Here is an 18,567-nt window from a genome sequence, read left to right as displayed (position 1 = left end):
TTAAGGGTTCTGCCATTTACTGTATATTTCCTATCTTTTAGACCTTCCAAAATGCATTACCTCACATTTGTCCAGATTAAACTCCATTTGCCATTTCTCCACCCAAGTCTCCACCTGATCTATATCCTGCTATATTCTCTGATGGTCCTCATCCCTATCTGCAAATCCACCAACCTTTGTGTCATCTGCAAACTTACTAATCGAATCAGTTACATTTTCTTCCAAATCATTTATATATTACGAACAGCAAAGGTCCCAGCACTGATCCCAGCAGCGCTCCGAAAGCTAGTGGCGTTTGCTACCAAATAAACCTGTTGCATCTTAACCTGGTGTTGTGAGACTTCTTACAATGCCACTTGTCATGGCCTCCATTCAGAAACATATCCTTTCACTGCTACCCTCTGTCTTCTATGACTGAGCCAGTTCTGTATCCACCTTGCCAGCCCACTTCTGATTCCATGCAACTTCACCTTCTGCATCAGTCTGCCATGAGGGACCTTGTCAAAGGCCTTACTGAAGTCCACGTAGACCACATCCACTGCCTGACCCTCATCAATCACCTTCGTCACTTCCTCAAAAAACTCGATCAAGTTAGTGAGACATGCCCTCCCACCGAAAACCATGTTGCCTCTTGCTAATACGCCCACTTATTTCCAAATGAGGGTAAATCCTGTCTTGAAGGATCCTCTCCAATAATTTCCCTACCTGTGACCTAAAGCCTGTAATTACCTGGATTATTTTTGATATCTTTATCAGATCTCATAAGAACATAAGAAATAGGAGGACTAGGCCATCTAGCCCCTTGAGCCTGCCCCGCCCCATTCAATAAGATCATGGCTGATCTGAAAGTGGTTCAGTTCCACTTACCCGCCTGGTCCCCATAACCCTTAATTCCCTCATCGATCAGAAATCTATCGACCGGTGACTTAAACATATTCAACGAGGTAGCCTCCACCATTTCAATGGGCAGAGAATTCCAGGGATTCACCACCCTCTGAGGGAAGAAGTTCCTCCTCAACTCTGTTCTAAATTGCCCCCCTCTTATTTTGAGGCTGTGCCCTCTAGTTCTGGTTTCCTTTCTAAGTGGATCCCCGGCTCCCACTAATCCCCAACCTTTTAACTTGCTACACTCTCTCAAACAGTAAGGAAAAAACATCACATTTCTCTCCCTCTCTATAGCTCTGGAGAAGTCATGCGGACTCAAAACATTGGCTCTGTTTCTCTCTCCACAGCTCCCAAACAGCAATTTCTGTTTTTATTTTGGGAGCTTTCCAAATACCATATTTTGCTTTAATTTTGAGAATTCCCTCCCTGAAGGGACATTAGTGAACCAGATGGGTTTTCAACAATAGTTTTTGTGGTCACCAATACTGAGACTAGTTTTCAATTACAGATTTTTATAAATGAATTAAAATTCCACCAGCTGCTGTGATAGGATTTGAACCCATGTCCCCCAGAGTCTTATCCTGGGGCCTCTGGGCTGAGTGACATTGCCACCAGTTCAATCGTTTAAGGTGTTTTCAAGTTTAAAGTTTATTTATCAGTGTCACAAGTAGGTTTACATTAACACTGCAATGAAGTTACTGTGAAACTTCCTTAGTCACCACACTCCAGTCCCTATTTGGGTACACTGAGGGAGAATTTATCACAGCCAGTGCATCTAACCAGCACGACTTTCAGACTGTGGAGGAAACCGGAGCACTCAGAGGAAACCCACGTAGACACGGGGAGAACATGCATACTCCACACAGGCATAGAATTATAGAATCCATACAGTGCAGAAGGAGGCCATTCGACCAATCGACTTTGCACCAATCACAATCCCACCCATGCCCTATTCCCAGATATTTACCTGGCTAATCCCCTGATACTAGTCCACTCAACCTAACCTGCACATCTATCGAGTGTGGGAAGAAACTGGAAGTCCCGGAGGAAACCTATGCAGACATGGGGAGAATGTGCAGGCTCGGCACAGACAGTGACCCAAGCCAGGAATTGAACCTAGGTCCCTTGTGCCGTTAACCACTATGCCACCGTGCCGCCTTGTACATGGGATCTTTGGCTTCATAAAGTAGAGAACAAAAGCAAGGAAGAAAACCACTGATTAGTCCTCAGTTTGAGTAATGTGCCCACCTTTTATTCTCCAGCAAGAGTACTCAAGCTAGTCTTTACTCAGTCTTGCATTTATTTGCAGAGTTAAACGTTACAAGCATACAACTCCTAACTCCATTACACTTCCATTTTTATAACTGTCTTTTTTGTAAAGCAAATAAATAAATACAATTTAAGTAACTGATTGAAAGCCCCTTAAAAAGGCAAGTTTCTCTTTAACTGACAGCAGGAAGTATTGGAAACGCGCAGGAGGTCTGGCAGCATCTGTGGAGCGAGTTAATGTTTCGACTCCATTGAACCATAGAACATACCGCATTACAGGAAGAGGTCATCTGGCCCACCGATTCTCTGACAGAGAACCTCACCTGGGCCCTCCCCTCTGCCCTATCCCCATAACCCCACACATTTACCATGACTAATCCACCCAACCTGCACATCTTTGGATGCTAAGGGGCAATTTAGCATGGCCAATCTACCTAACCTGCAGTTCTTTGGACACAAAGGGGCAGCTCACAGAGTCTGGGTTGCTGAAGCTTTTTGCATACGTTCATTTTTATTCATTTTGCGGACACAGCCAGCATTTATTGCCCATCCCTAGTTGCCCGAGGGCAGTTGAGAGTCAACCACATTGCTCTCTAGAGCTCTCTAGGCTGAGTAAAGATGGCAGATTTCCTTCCCTAAAGGGGCATTAGTGAACCAGGTGGCTTTTTCCAACAACTGACAATGATTTCATGGTCATCAGTAGATTCTTAATTCCAGATGTTTTTAAAATTGAATTCAAATTCCACCATCTGCCAATGGTATGATTCAAACCTGGGACCCCATTTAATTAGCTGAGTTTCTGGATTAATAGTCTAGCAATAATACCACTGGGCCATCACCTCCCCATCTCATGCAAGGTGTATTCTGGAGATACAGATAGACTTGGTGGAGGTTTCAACATTCTTTCTTTCCATCACATGGCTGACTAGGAGTCTCTCCCGCTCTTGCCACCAGCCATTGGTGTGTTTGGAAGGATTTTGTCAATTGATACTCAGTGTGATTGTCCGTGTTCTGAACTTCCTTGGCTAAAATACAAGAGCAAGGATGTATTCTAAGGCTGTTTAAGCCTCGTATTAGACCCTATTTGGAGTATTGTGAGCAGTTTTGGGTGCCGTATCTAAGGAAGGATGTGCCAGGCCTTGGAAAGGGTCCAGAGGAGGTTCACAAGAATGAACCCTGGAATGAAGAGCTTGTCGTATGAGGAACGAGTTGAGGACTCTGGGTCTGTACTCATTGGAGTTTAGAAGGATGACGGGGGATCTTATTGAAACTTACAGGATACTGCGAAGCCTGGATAGAGTGGACGTGGAGAGGATGTTTCCACTAGTAGGAGAAACTAGAACCAGAGGGCACAACCACAGGCTAAAGAGGTGATCCTTTAAAACAGAGATGAGGAGAAATTTCTTCAGCCAGAGAGTGGTGAATCTGTGGAACTCTTTGCAGCAGAAGGCTGTGGAGACCAGGTCATTGAATATCATCTCTGTTTGCCAGGTCATCTCTATCTTTAAGACAGAGATAGATAGGTTCTTGACGAAGGGGATCAGGGGTTATGGGGAAAAGGCAGGAGAATGGGGATGAAAAAAATATCGGCCATGATTGAATGGCAGGGCATTAGAGTGAGTGGCCTAATTCTGCTCCTATGTCTTATAGAACATAGAACATAGAACATTACAGCGCGGAACAGGCCCTTCGGCCCACAATGTTGCGCCGACCAGTCTTATTTTAAAAAAAAAACATTGACCCACTAATCTAAACCAATCCCTTTTCGTCCATAAACCTATCCACCAATCTCTTAAACGCCCCCAAACTAGGCGCATTTACAACTGCAGCAGGCAGGGCATTCCAGTCCCTCACCACCCTCTGGGTAAAGAACCTGCCCCTGACATCCGTCCTGTAACTACCCCCCCTTAATTTAAAGCCATGCCCCCTCGTGCTAGCTTTCTCCATCCGAGGAAACAGGCTATCACCATCCACCCTATCTAAACCTCTAATCATCTTATATGTTTCTATAAGATCCCCTCTTAGCCGCCTTCTTTCCAGTGAAAACAACCCCAAATCCCTCAGTCTCTCCTCATAGGACCTCCCCTGCATACCAGGCAACATCCTGGTAAACCTCCTCTGCACCCTCTCCAAAGCCTCCACATCCTTCCTGTAATGTGGGGACCAGAACTGCATACAGTACTCCAAGTGCGGCCGCACCAGAGTTGTGTACAGTTGCAACATGACGCTGCGACTCCTAAATTCAATCCCCCTACCAATAAACGCCAAGACACCGTACGCCTTCTTAACAACCTTATGACTGTCAAGTCCTGGGGTGGGATTTGAACCCGGAGCTTGCGGCAGGGATGCTAGTCCCACAGTACCATGAGTCCGCCAAATGGAAGGAATGGGGAAATATTAATCAATATGAAGGTGAATGTTCCTGTCAGTGACAGTTTGATGGTTTTCATGGCTGATATCTTAGGGCATATTAATGCACTCAAGTAGCATTCCTTTATGTATTGATTTAAAATGGGATACCATCTAAGTTCAAAAAGTACAGAAAATAACTTGATGCGAGCGTAGTAATCAGTATGCAACAAAAATTCCCTTTAGGTGCCAGTGATGCGGTTCCTATCAATCTCCTGAACGTTCTCTCTGTTCTTTTTTTGCAGGATGTTTTACAGCGTTCTGACTTTATTAATCATATCTGGACTCTCGTGCAGCGAGGAGGCTGCTGAACGCATTGTGGCTCCTGGCGCCCTCCCCTCCCCGGGGAAAGGACACCGCGGCAACCCGGGCCGGCCACGCAAGGTCAAGGACAAGGAGGACGTCCTGGACTCCAACCACGCCGCGCTGCCCGTCACCGAGCGCCGCAACGTGCGCCGGGACTGGTGCAAGTCCCACCCGCTCATCCAGACGCTGAAGGAAGAGGGGTGCATGGGCCGAACGGTGATCAACCGCTTCTGCTACGGCCAGTGCAACTCCTTCTACATCCCCAGCCACGAACACGGCGGCGAGCCTTTCCGCTCCTGCTCCTTTTGCAAGCCCAAGAAGTTCAATGCCGTCTCTGTCACCTTCAACTGCCCCGGGCTCCGCCCACCGTCCAAAAGGCGACGGATCCAGCTCGTGAAGGAGTGCCGCTGTATCTCCATAGATTTGGATTAGGGGTGGGAAGGGGAGGTGGTGGGGCGGGGGTGGTGATTGGAGACGGGGTGGGGTGGGATTGGTTGGTGGTGGCGGAGTCGGGGAGCTGCTGTCTGTTTTCAGAGTAGCACTTTATAACCCTGGGAAATTGGTCGTGAGGGTTGAGACAATGGGCAGAAGCAGTGGGGTATGAACTTGCCCCGTTAGTCAAGGTGGGGCGGGGGGCTGGGGGCTGGGGAGTGGGAGGGGAACTAAAACACATTCATTGCGGGTGGCATCTGTGAGGTTAAATTATGTAAGTGTTAAAGCAGTGTCAATGAAACATGTAGAGGTATCAACAAGTGTTTCGTTTTACGTGATGAGATTTCAGAAAGTGAAAAATCGTACTAATAGGTATTTATGATCAAATTTTTAAAAAAAAAACTCCTTTAACAATTCCAGTCAGGCTATTTCTGAGCCTCCACTGAAGCTGACCTGGGAAGGGCTCCAGAACTTTTGCTCAACCACCTTCTTCGAGTTTGGCAACTTTACAAACGCGCGACTGTATTCTGAGGTGAAGGGGCCTCTGTGCTATGATCTGAAACTGCAATAACCCAATAAATGCAAACTGTCACATTGAGAATGAGGATGGTCTCTTAATGAAAGCGATTCTGGAATCGACCGTGGTCCCAGGCTGCCACATTGCCTGAGCCCCGTTTGTCAGGGCAGGGTACCTGACCCATCGTGCAGGTCAGGAAGGTAAGGATGTGGTCAAATGACTTTAGACGTAAGCGGTCATTGGCTGAGTTCTAAACGTGGCGGGTGTTTAGCCTAGCTCATAACCAGAGGCAAAAAAAAGGTACGTTAGCTCCTAATGAAGTGCTGGTTAATGCTCTGCCATCAGGAAGGCAGATGGCATGTTGGTCTTTAATGCAAAGATGTTGGAGTACAAGAGTAAGGAAGTCTAACTACAATTTTACAGGGGTTTCCACAGCTGGGCTGTTATGTGCAGTTTTGGTCTCCATATCTAAGGTAATGCCTCAAGACAGTGGTGTGAAAGTTCACTCAGTTGATTCCTGGGCTCAGTGCGTTGTTCTATGTTAAGAGATTGATGCATTTATTTATAAGTGTTACAATTATTAATTACAATTATTAACATCAGCAAATACAATGTTAGCATTCATGTCGAGAGGGCTAGAATACAAGAGCAGAGATGTACTTCTGAGGCTGTATAAGGTCAGACCCCATTTGGAGAATTGTGAGCAATTTTGGGCCCCGTATCCAAGGAAGAATGTGCTGGAAAGGGTCCAGAGGAGGTTCACAAGGGTGATCCCTGGAATTAAGAGCTTGTCGTATGAGGGACGGTTGAGGACTCTGGTCTGTACTCATTGGAGTTTAGAAGGACGAGGGGGATCTTTTTGAAACTTACTGAATACTGCAAGGCCTGGATAGAATGGGCGTGGAGAGGATGTTTCCACTAGCAGGAAAAACTAGAACCAGAGGGTACAACCTCAGACTAAAGGGATGATCTTTTAACTCAGACATGAGGAGGAATTTCTTCAGCCAGAGAGTAGAGAAGCTGTGGAACTCTGCTGGAGAGGGCCAGGTCATTGAGAATCTTTAACACAGAGATAGATAGGTTCTTGATTAATAAGAGGATCAGGGGTTATGGGGAAAATATCAGCCATGATTGAATGGTGGAGCAGACTTGATGGGCTGAGTGGCCTAATTCTGCTCCTATGTCTTATGGTCTCATAAATGGGCTTACATTAACACTGCAAAGAAGTTTCTGTGAAAATCCCCAAGTTGCCACACTCGGGTTCACTGAGAGAGAATTTTTGATTTGATTTGATTTATTATTGTCACATGTATTAGTATACAGTGAAAAGTATTGTTTCTTGAATGCTGTATAGCCAAAGCATACCGTTCATGGAGATGGAAAGGAGAGAGAGCAGAATGTAGTATTACTGTCATAGCTGGGGTATAGCGAACAATCAGCTTAGCGCAAGGTAGGTTCATTCAAAAGTCGGATGGCAGCAGGGAAGAAGCTGTTCTCGAGTCTGTTGGTACATATAGCTTTTTCCCAACGGAAGGAGGTGGAAGAGAGAATGTCCTTAATTATGCTGGCTGCTTTTCCAGAGGCAGCAGGCTGGTTTGCGCGATAGACTGGGCTTCATGCACAACCCTTTGTAGTTTCTTGCAGTCTTGGTCTGAGCAGGAGCCATACCAAGCTGTGATCCATCTGGAAAGTATGTTTTCTATTGTGCATCTGTAAAAGTTGGTGAGAGTTGTATATGACATGCCAAATTTCTCTAGTCTTCTGAGGTATTGGTGGGCTTTCTTAACTATTGTGTTGACATGGGGGGAACCAGGACAGGTTCTTTTAGCATGGCCCAATGCACCTAACTAGCACATCTTTGGAGTGTGGGAGGAAGCCAGAACATCTGGAGGAAGCCCACACGGACATGCAGAGAATGTGCAGACTCTGCAAAGACAGTGACCCAAGCTAGGAATCAAACCTGTGTCCTGGCGCTGTGACCCAAGCTAGGAATCAAACCTGGGTTGTGAAGTTGTACGAATGAAGTAGTGGCATGATGGGAAAATTGGTCAAGTATTTGGTACAAAATAAGGAAAGCTGATCAAGCTATTCCAAAATGCCAGACCCCTGTAAGACTTAATAAGACTGACCCTGCATAACTTGAGACATGAATAAGACCAGAGAAGGTTAAGCTGTGCCTAATCTCTGTAAGACCTGATAAGGCTGACTCCACTTGACCTAGAGCTGTATGAGTATGACAAGAGAAGGTCAGGGATGAAGGAGTCATCAACCTTCCTCTGTTCTATCAAAGGACAAGATAAAGATATGACTGATGAGACAAAGAGTTCTAGGAGTTCTGCAGGTTGTACCATGATTTATGACATTGCTTATGACGCTATTACTGATCAAATTCCTCAATAAGCTCTGGTCACACAAACTGATAATCATTATGTATAAATATTGAATTGATTCTTTACGTTAGGGCGGACTTGAGGAAGAATCAGCAAGTCGTAACAACGGCTCTTTGAACTCAAGTTTTTGCCAATACTGCATGCAGTCTTTCAGAAATAAAAACAAGTTATTTTGTTGGAACAAACTTTGTTGAGTCTTTCTACCACAGTTAAGAATCAGGAAAATTTCCACTTCAACAGGGTCCCTGGCGCAGTGGGGCAGCAGTGGTAACCACTGTGACACCATGCTAATTATGAGTAACAGGGACTTAAGATCTCTGGAATTGAGAAGAACAAGGCGATCTACTGAAATTAATAAGATCCTGAGGAGGCCTGACAGGATAGACGATGAGAGATTGTTTCACCTGGATGGAGAGTAGAAGACTAAGGGGCATAGTCCCAGACCGAGGGGGCCAAAGTGAGGAGAAAGTTCTTCACTAACAGAATTGTGAATCTATGGAACTAGCATCCCAGGATGTAGTGGACATATTGTCATTGAGTATGCCCAGGGCTAAAATCAAGAGATTTTTGGACCAAAGGGAATGAGGGGATCAGGAAATAAAAATTGAAGTTGAGGTCAAAGGTCAACCACGAACGATGAATGGTGGGCCAAGTTCAAGAGGCTGAATGGTTCTCTGGCCCCTTTCTCATGTTATTTTGGGGTGGCACAGTGGTTAGTACTGCTGCCTCACAGCACCAGGGACCCTGGTTCAATTCCTGGCTTGGGTCACCGTTTGCGTGGATACTGCATGTTAACATAGAACATAGAACATAGAACACTACAGCACAAACAGGCCCTTCGGCCCACGAGTTGCGCCGATCACATCAACACCTATCTATAACCCCCAATCCCATAAAACCCCATATACTCATCCAGAAGTCTTTTAAAAGACCCCAGCGAGTTCGCCTCCACCACCACTGACGGCAGCCGATTCCACTCACTCACCACCCTCTGAGTGAAAAACTTACCCCTAACATCACTTCTGTACTTTCCTCCCCGCACCTTAAATCTGTGTCCTCTCGTAGCGACCATTTCAACCCGGGGAAATAGCCTCATGTTCTCCCCATGTCTGCGTGGGTTTCCTCCAGTTTCCTCCTACATTCCAAAGATTTGCAGGTTAGGTTGATTGGCCAAGCTAAATTAATCCTCGTGTCAGGGGGATTAGCCGGGTAAATACCTGGGGATAGGGTCTGGGTGGGATTGTGTTTGATGCAGACTCGATAGGTCAAATGGCCTCATCCCGCACTGTAGGGATTCTATGATTCTTTTGTTCACAATTTAGTTATGCTAGTTTCAGAGCTCACTGTGATAGTGCAATACATTAAAAAAAATTTTCACTTGACTTTCAAGATGTTTTGAGTGCTGTACTTATAATTCTGGCAAACACAACACTGTGTAAAATCTCATGACTTATTCGTCATGCTACTTGCTAGCTTGATTTCACAACAAGTCCCAGTGGAAGTTTCTGAACCGGTCCAAACACTTAAAAATCACTTGCTCCAAAAGGTCATTTGCCCCTCTAACATTACGAAATTTCAGATCTGTAACACCAACTCTAAATGACCTCATTTCCAAACTCATTCTTGAGACGTGTGTGTCAGTGGCCAGGCCAGGTAAAAGTAACAGATTTCCTTCCCTAAAGAAGGAAGGAAGTCCTTTATTGTTGGCATGGTGGCACATTGGTTAGCACTGCTGCCTCACAGCGCCAGGGACCTGGGTTCAATTCCGGTCCCGCCTCATTGTCGGTGTGGAGTTTGCACGTTCTCCCCATGTATGCATTCAGGTGCTCGGGTTACCTCCCACGGTCCAAAGATGTGCTGCTTAGGAGGATTGGCCATGCTAAGTTGTCCCTTAGTGTCAGGGGATTAGATGTGGGGTTACTGGAATAGGGTCTGGGTGGGATTGTGGTTGGTGCCAACTTGATGGGTCAAATGACCTTCTTCTGCACTATACAGATTGTATGACTCTAGGGAAGGAAATCTGCCATCCTTATCTGGTCTTGCCTACATGTGACTCCAGAGCCACAGCAATGTAGTTGACTCTCAACTGTCCCCGGGCAATAAATGTACAAGACATAGGTAAGACCACACTTGGAATACTGTATACAGTTCTGGTCACCCTATTGTAGAAAGAATATTGTTAAACTAGAAAGAGTGCAGAAGAGATTTACTAGGATGCTACTGGGATTTGATGGTTTGAGTTATAAGGAGAGATTGGATAGACTTGGACTTTTTTCCCTGGAGCATAGGAGGCTGAGGGGTGATCTTATAGAGGTCCATAAAATAATGAGGGGCACAGATCAGCTAGTTAACATCTTTTCCCAAAGGTAGGGGAGTCTAAAACTGGAGGGCATAGGTTTAAGGTGACAGGGGAGAGATACAAAAGGGTCCAGAGGGGCAGTTTTTTCACAAGGAAGGTGTTAAGTGTCTGGAACAAGCTGCCAGAGGTAGTAGTAGAGGCAAGTACAATTTTGTCTTTTAAAAAGCATTTAGACAGTTACATGGATACAATGGGTATAGAGGGATATGGGCCAAATGCAGGCAATTGGGACTAGCTAAGGGATTAAAAAAAGGGGCAGCATGGACAAGTTGGGTTGAAGGGCCTGTTTCCATGCTGTAAACCTCTATGACTCTATTATGGTGGCCCAGCCAGTAATCTGATGTCCCATGAATGAATTAAAATACTGTCAGGCTGAGTGGCGAAGGGACAGTGATATGTGCTGTGCCAGGACAGTGCGTGACTTGGAGGGGAACGTGAAGGTGGTGATATTCTCATGCATCTTTGTCTCTCCTCCTTCTAGGTTGTGGGTTTGAGGTGCTTTCGAAGGTTTAATGAGTTACTGTCCATCCTGTAGACAGCACACATTGCGGAATAGATGTTTAAGGTAGTGGATGGGGTGCCAATCTAACTAGACTGCTCCATCTTGGATGGTGTTGAGCTTCTTGAGTGTTGTTGTAACTGATACATCTGGGCATTGGACAGTCTTCCAGTCTCACTTCATTCTTTCACAGAGATGTGGCCCCCACTGGCTAAGCCTAGCATTCATTGCTCATCCCTAAATGCCCCTTTGAGAAGGTGGTGGTGAGCTACCACCTTGAACCACAGCAGCCCATGTGTAGGTACACCCACTGTGCAGCTAGTGAGGGCATTCCAGGATTTCCTTTCAAGTCAGGCTGATGTGCGGCATGAAGAGGAATCTTGGGATGTTTCCATGTAAGCTCCACTTTTCTTTCTAGGTGGTACAGGTCATGGGTTTAGAAGCTGTCTAAGGAGGTTTGATGAGTTGCTGCAGTGCATCTTGTAGATGCTACACATGACTGCCACTGTGCGTCAATGGTGGAGAGAGTGAATGCAGAAGGTGATGCAATCAGGTGGGCTGCTTTGGCCTGAATGGTTAAACTTTATTCATTTATGGGATATGGGTGTCACTGGCTAAACCAGCATTTATCGCCCATTCCTAATTGCCCCTTGAGAAGGTGGTGGTGAGCTGGTGCCTTGAACTGCATAAGGTGTAGGTACCACCCACAGTCCTGTTAGGGAGGGAGTTCCACGATTTAGACCCTGCAACAGTGAAGGAATGGTAATGTAATTTCAAGTCAGGATGGTGAGTGGGTTGGAGGGAAACTTCCAGGTGGTGATGTTCCTCAGGTACCTGCTGCCCTTGTCCTTCCAAATGGTTTGGAAGATGCTGTCCAAGGATCTTTAGTGAATTGCTGCAGTGCATCTTGTAGATAGTACACATTGCTGTTATTGTGCAGCAGTGGTGGAAGGAGAGAATGTTTTTGGAAGGGATGCCAATTAAGTGGGTTGCCTTGCCCTGGGTGGTATGGAGCTTCTTGAGTGTTGTTGGAGCTGCACTCATCCAGGCGAGTGGAGACTATCCCATCACACTCCTGACTTGTGTCTTGTAGATGGTTGACAGGCTTTGGGAAGTCAGGAGGTGTGTTATTCATTAGTTATTCCTAGCTTCTGACCTGCTCTGGTAGCCACAGTGTTTATATGGCTAGTTCAGTATCTGGACAATGGTAACCCCAGGATGTTGATAGTGGGGGATTCAGTGATGGTTACACATTGAATGTCAAGGCGGGATGGTTAAATTCTCTCTTGCTGGAGATGGTTGTTGCCTGGCACTTGTGTGGCGTGAATGCAACTTGCCATTTGGCTGCCCAAACCTAGATATTGTCCAGGTCTTGATGCATTTGGACATGGACTGCTTCAGTATCTGAGGAGTCGCGGATGGTGCTGAACATTGCGCAATCATTCGTGGACACCCCCACTTCTGACCTTACGATGGAGGGAAGGTCATTGATGAAGCAGCTGAAGATGGTTGGGTCGAGGGACACTACCCTGAGGTACTCCTGCAGAGATATCCTGAGACTGAGATTATTGACCTCCAATAACCAGAACCATCTTCCACCATATTAGGTATGACTCCAACCAGTTGAAAGTTTGTTCCAATTCCTGTTGAGTTCATTTTGCCAAGGCTCCTTTATGCCATATTTGATACAAATACAACCCTGATGTCAAGGGCAGTCACTCTTACCTCACCTCTGGAATTCAGCTCTTTCATCCATGTTGGGACCAAGGCTGTAATGAGGTCAGGAGCTGAGTGAGCCTGGACGGAGGAGACTAAACTGAGCATGGGTGATTAGGTATTGTTCTGTAAGTGCCACTTGGTGACAACTTGTTTATACTTATCACATTATAATTTGTAATATTTACTGAGTGTCATTAACTTGTTGACTTAATTCTTTATAAAATACAGAGTGTGGTATCTTCTATGTGATATGTAGTATATCAGATCTCTATGTAATGTCTGTGGCGTATGTTATGTAATATACACTTCATGCGATTGACTCTGTAATATAAACCACATCTATTATCTTCTGTAGAATATGGATTGTATATGATTTTTCTAAATAATATGCACAATGTATGTTACCCTCTTTATAATAAACTCATTTATCTTATCCTCGATATATTTGTATTTTTTGATTGTGGGATGTGAGCATTGCTGGCTGGGCCAGCACTTATTGCCCATCCCTAATTGCGCCTTGAGAAAGTGGTGGCAAGCTGCCTTCTGGAACCTCCACAGTCCATATAGAGTCATACAGTGCAGAAAAGGCCATTCAGTCCATCAGGACAATAAGAACAAAGAACAAAGAAAATTACAACACAGGAACAGGCCCTTTGGCCCTCCAAGACTTTGTTGACCATGCTGCCCAATTGAACTAAAACCTCTCTCCTTTCCAGGGACCATATCTCTCCATTCCCGTCCTATTCATGTATTTGTCAAGATGCCCCTTAAAAGTCACTACCGTACCTGCTTCCACTATCTCCCACTGCAGCAAGTTCCAGGCAGCTACCATCCTGTGTAAAAAAAACTTGCCTTGTACATCTCCTTTAAACCTTGCCCCTCGCATCTTAAACCAATGCCCTATCCACTCTGTCTATGCCTCTTAATCTTGTAGACTTCTAAAGTTTATTTATCGATGTCACAAGTAGGTCTACATTAACACTCCAACGAAGTTACTGTGAAAATTCCCAAGTCGCCACACTCTGGCGCCTGTTTGGGTACACTGAGGGAGAATTTAGCATGGCCAATGCACCTAACCAGCACGTCTTTCAGACTGAGAGGAAACCCATGCAGAGATGGGAAGAACATGCAAACTCCACACAGACAGTCACCCAAGCCAGGAATTGAATTCACATCCCTGGCCCTGTGAGGCAGCAGTGCTAACCACTCTGCCACCATTCTACCACTAAAGGCACGCTAATCCCATTTTCCTGCACTTGTCCCATATCCTTGAATGTTATGATATTTCAAGTGCTCATCCAAATATTGTTTTAAAGGTTGTAAGGTTTCTGGGCTCCACTACTTTCCCAGGCAGCACATTCCAGATTCCCACCAGCCTCTGAGTGGAAAAGTTTTTTTCTCAAATCCCCTCTCAATCTCCTACCGCACAGTCCTTTTAGGAAGTGTGTTCCAGGATTTTGAGCCAGCGACTGCGAAGGAAAGGCCAATATATTTCCAAGCCAGGATGGCATGTCTATTGGGAGGGGAACCTTGTAGATGGTGGTGTTCCCATGTGCATGCTGGTCTTGTCCTTTTAGGTGGTAGAGGTCATGTATTTGGAAGGTGTTCATAGAATCATAGAACCCTACAGTGCAGAAAGAGGCCCTTCAGCCCATCGAGTCTGCACTGAGCACAATCCCACCCAGGCCCTACCCCCATATCCCTACATATTATACTCACTAATCCCTCTAACCTATGCATCCCACTAGGGAAACTAAGGGACAATTTCTTAGCGCAGCCAATCAACCTAACCCGCACATCTTTGGGCTGTGGGAGGAAACCGGAGCACCCGGAGGAAACCCACACAGACACGAGGAGAATGTGCAAACTTCACACAGGCAGTGACCCGAGCCAGAAATCGAACCCAGGACCCTGGAGCTGTGAAGCAGCAGTGCTAACCACTGTGCTACCATGCCGCCCACGGGCGGGTGTTATCCAAGGAGCCTTGGCGAGTTGCTGCAGTGCATCTTGTAGATGATACACACTGCTGTTACTGTGCGTTGCTGATGGAGGGAGTGAATGTTTGAAGTGGTGGATGGACTGCTTTATCCTGGATGGTGTCGAGCTTCTTGAGTGTTGTTGGAGCTGCACCCATTCAGGTGAGTGGAGAATATTTCATCACACTTCCAACTTGTGCCTTGTAAATGGTGGACAGGTTTTGGGGAGTCAGGAGGTGAGTTACTCAGCCTTTGGCCTGCTGCTGTATCCACAGTATTTATATGACTGGTCCTGTTCAGTATGTTATGAATGATAACTCCCAGAATGTTGGTAGTGGGAGTTTCAGCGATGGCATGCCATTGAGTGTCAAAGGGCAATGGCTAGATTCTCTCTTGTTGGACATGGTCCTTACCTGGCACTTGTGCAGGGTGAATGTTACTTGCCACTTACCAGCCCAAGGCTGGATATTGTCCATATCTTGCTACATTTGGACATGGTTAGTTTCAGTATCTGAGGAGCCATGAATGGAACTGAACATTGTGCAATGAACCTCCCCAAAGTCTGACCTTATGATGGAGGAAAGGTCATTGATGAAGCAGCTGAAGATGGTTGGCCCTAGGACACTAACCCTGAGGGACTCCTCCAGAGATGTCCTGGAGCTGAGATGAGTGACCACAGCCATCTTCCTTTTTGCCAGGTGTGACTGCAATCAGTGGAGGGTTTTCCACCTAATTCCCATTGACTTCAGTTTTGCGAGGGCTCCTTGATGCCATTTGGTCAAATGCTGCCTTGATGTGAAGGACAGTCACTCCCATCTCACCTCTGACACTCAACTCTTTTGTCCACGCTTGAACCAAGGTTGTAATGGGGTCAGGAGCTGAGTGACATTGACAGAATCCAAACTGAGTGTCCTTCAGCAGTTTATTGCTATGTAGATGCTGCTTGATAGCATTGTCGATGATCTCTTCCATCATTTCGCTGATTACCGAGAGTGGGCATTGTGTTGTGAACGTCCCCACTTTGTACCTTATGATGGAGGGAAGGTCGTTGATGAGGCAGCTGAAGATGGTTGGATGTAGGACACTGACCCTGAAAGATTTCATGTTACTTTCATAGGGAGCACCGCATTGCTTTCAGGTGCAGTTATACAGGCAAGGTTATCATACCAGCAATGAAGCAGGATAATGAATTAGTTGTAGGGAGAATTAAAGTCAACACAGAGGCAAGGGAAGGGGCTGAATGGTGAGGGCTTGACTGGGGTGTGAGAAATACTGGGGAATGTTGGACTCAAACATGTGATGGGGGCAAGGGTGAGAGAGAAAGGTAGCATTCTTTGGCTCAGAATTGCGAGTGAGTCTCCCACATAATATGGTGATCTGTGTACATTTTTACATTTCTGTGTTTCTGTCTATAATGTGTATAGGTAAGGGTAGAGCTGTATTTGTGTGTGTGCAGGGTTAATCAAAGGTGACGTTGGGGGGGGGGGGTGTGTGTGTGTGTGTGTGTGTGTGTGTGGGCATATGCATGGCAGATGTAGTATAATGTATGCAAGTGTGAGATTACCCACTTTGGTAGCAATAATACGAAGACAGATTATTAGAGTCACAGAATCCCTACAGTGCAGAAGGAGGCCATTCGGCCCATTGACCACTCCCAGGACCTCTCCCAATAGCCCCATGCATTTACCCGAACTAGTCTCCCAAACACTAAGGGGCAATTTAGCATGGTACATCTTTGGACTGTGGGAGGAAGCTGGAGCACCTGGTGGAAACACACACAGACACGGGGAGAATGTGCAAACTCCACACAGACAGTAGATTACTTGAATGAGTGTAAATTAAGAGAGGTGGATACTCAGTGACACCTTGGTGTCCTCATGCATCAGTCACTGAAAGTAAGCACATACACAGCAGGCAATAAAGAAGGCAGATGACATGTTGGCTTTCATTGTGGGGGGAGTTGCAGATAGGAATAGGGATGTTTTGCTGCAACTGTATAGAGTGTTGGTGGAGCCACACCTGGAGTATTGTGTGCAGTTTTGGTGTCCTTAGCCAAGGAAGGATGTCCTTGCTATAGAGGGAGTACAATGAAGGTTTACCAGGGTGATTCCTGGGATGGCAGGTCTGTCATATGAGAGACGAAGTCAGTTAGGGTTATATAAGAACATAAGAAATAGGAGCAGGAGTAGGCCATCTGGCCCTTCGAGCCTGCCCCGCCATTCAACAAGATCATGGCTGATCTGTCGTGTCTCAGTTCCACATTCCCACCCTCTCCCCATAACCCTTAATCCCCTCTCTTATCAAAAACCCATCAACCCGCGTCTTAAAAATATTTAGCGAGGCAGCCTCCACCACTTCAACGGGCAGAGAATTCCAGAGATTCACCACCCTTTGAGTGAAGAAATTCTTCCTCAACTCCGTTCTAAACCGCCCTCCCTTTATCTTGAGGCTGTGCCCCCTAGTCCTACTGTCCTTTCTGAGCGGGAAGAGTCTCTCCACCTCTATCCTATCCATCCCATTCATCATCTTATACGTCCCAATGAGATCTCCCCTCATTCTTCTAAACTCTAACGAGTACAAGCCTAGTTTATTCAGCCTCTCCTCACAGCTCAACCCCCTCAACTCTGGCATCAGCCTAGTGAACCTCCTCTGCACTCCCCCCAAGGCCAAAATATCCTTGCATAAGTACGGCGCCCAAAACTGCACACAGTACTCCAGCTGTGGCCTCACCAATGCCCTATATAGCCGCAGCAAGACCTCCCTACTTTTATATTCAATCCCCCTCACTATGAAGGCCAGCATCCCATTCGCCTTCCCGACCACCTGCTGCACCTGCAGGCTGGGCTTTTGCGACTCATGCACAAGGACCCCGAGGTCCCTCTGCACCGTCGCTTGCTGCAGTTTTTCGCCACGTAAGTAATAGTCCTTCCTACCAAAGTTCCAATATTCACTGGAGTTTAGAAGAGTGAAAGGGAATCTCATAGAAACTTATAAAATTCTAACAGGGTTAGATAGGGTAGATTCAGAAAGAATGTTCCTGATGGTGGGGGAGTCCAGAACTAGGGGTCATAGTTTGAGGATAAACTTTTAGGGCTGAGGTGAGGAGAAATGTCTTCACCCAGAGAATGGTAAATGTGTGGAATTCACTACCACAGAAAGTAGTTGAGGCCAAAATCTTGTGTGATTTAAGGAGAAACTAGATATAGTTCTTGGAGCCAAAGGGATCAAGGGATATGGGAGGAAAGGGGGAAATCAGAATATCGAATTTGATGATCAGCCATGATCAAAATGAATGGTGGAGCAGGTTTGAAGGGCCAAATGGCCTACTCCTGCTTCTAGTTTGTGTGTGTGTAAAAATGGGCTGCTGTTAGCGGGGAGGGGAGTTGCTTTTCCTGCCTGGTATCATACTTAGTGGGCAGCGGGGAGAATTCCACCCTTTGAATGGTCAGGAGCAACTCCCTGGGGATGAAATGGACAACCTCTTCCCAGTTTTTATGTGGCTGGCACAGTTAACCTTCTGGTCAATAAATGACTCCCAAAAATCTGACAGCCACACTCAATTATCTAACAGAAAGGTGTAAAGTTCTTTCATGCTTGTTCTTTCTGGGTTACTGCTAGAGACTTGCAAATGTTTGTTAATGTGGCAACATCTCTCAGTAACAGCATTTTAACCTCAGGGTGTGCCTACTTACAGCAGCGTGTGCCCGAGCAAGGACTGGCTGGTTTAAACATTGAGCTGGGATCCCAGGACCTGGTGGGGGCAAGGGTAGAGACGGAGGCTGGCATTCTCCGATCTTCCTCAATTC

General features: G+C 46.1%; 1 protein-coding gene across 1 annotated transcript in view; it reads left to right on the top strand.

Annotated features, from left to right (window-relative positions):
• Nucleotides 1-5,301, top strand: part of LOC145337793 (gremlin-1-like) — a 97,007-nt gene extending 91,706 nt beyond the window's left edge. Inside the window, exon 2 of the mRNA XM_080182635.1 lies at nt 4,809-5,301. Within this exon, the coding sequence (XP_080038761.1) occupies nt 4,810-5,301 (492 nt within the window). The 5' untranslated portion in view covers nt 4,809. The remainder of the gene's footprint in view (nt 1-4,808) is intronic.
• Nucleotides 5,302-18,567: the final 13,266 nt, after the last annotated feature.

The sequence above is a fragment of the Carcharhinus amblyrhynchos genome, unplaced genomic scaffold (assembly GCF_965287045.1).
Source record: "Carcharhinus amblyrhynchos unplaced genomic scaffold, sCarAmb.v2.hapA scaffold_75, whole genome shotgun sequence".
Taxonomy (NCBI): Eukaryota; Metazoa; Chordata; class Chondrichthyes; order Carcharhiniformes; family Carcharhinidae; genus Carcharhinus; species Carcharhinus amblyrhynchos.
This window is presented reverse-complemented; position numbering and strand designations above follow the sequence as displayed.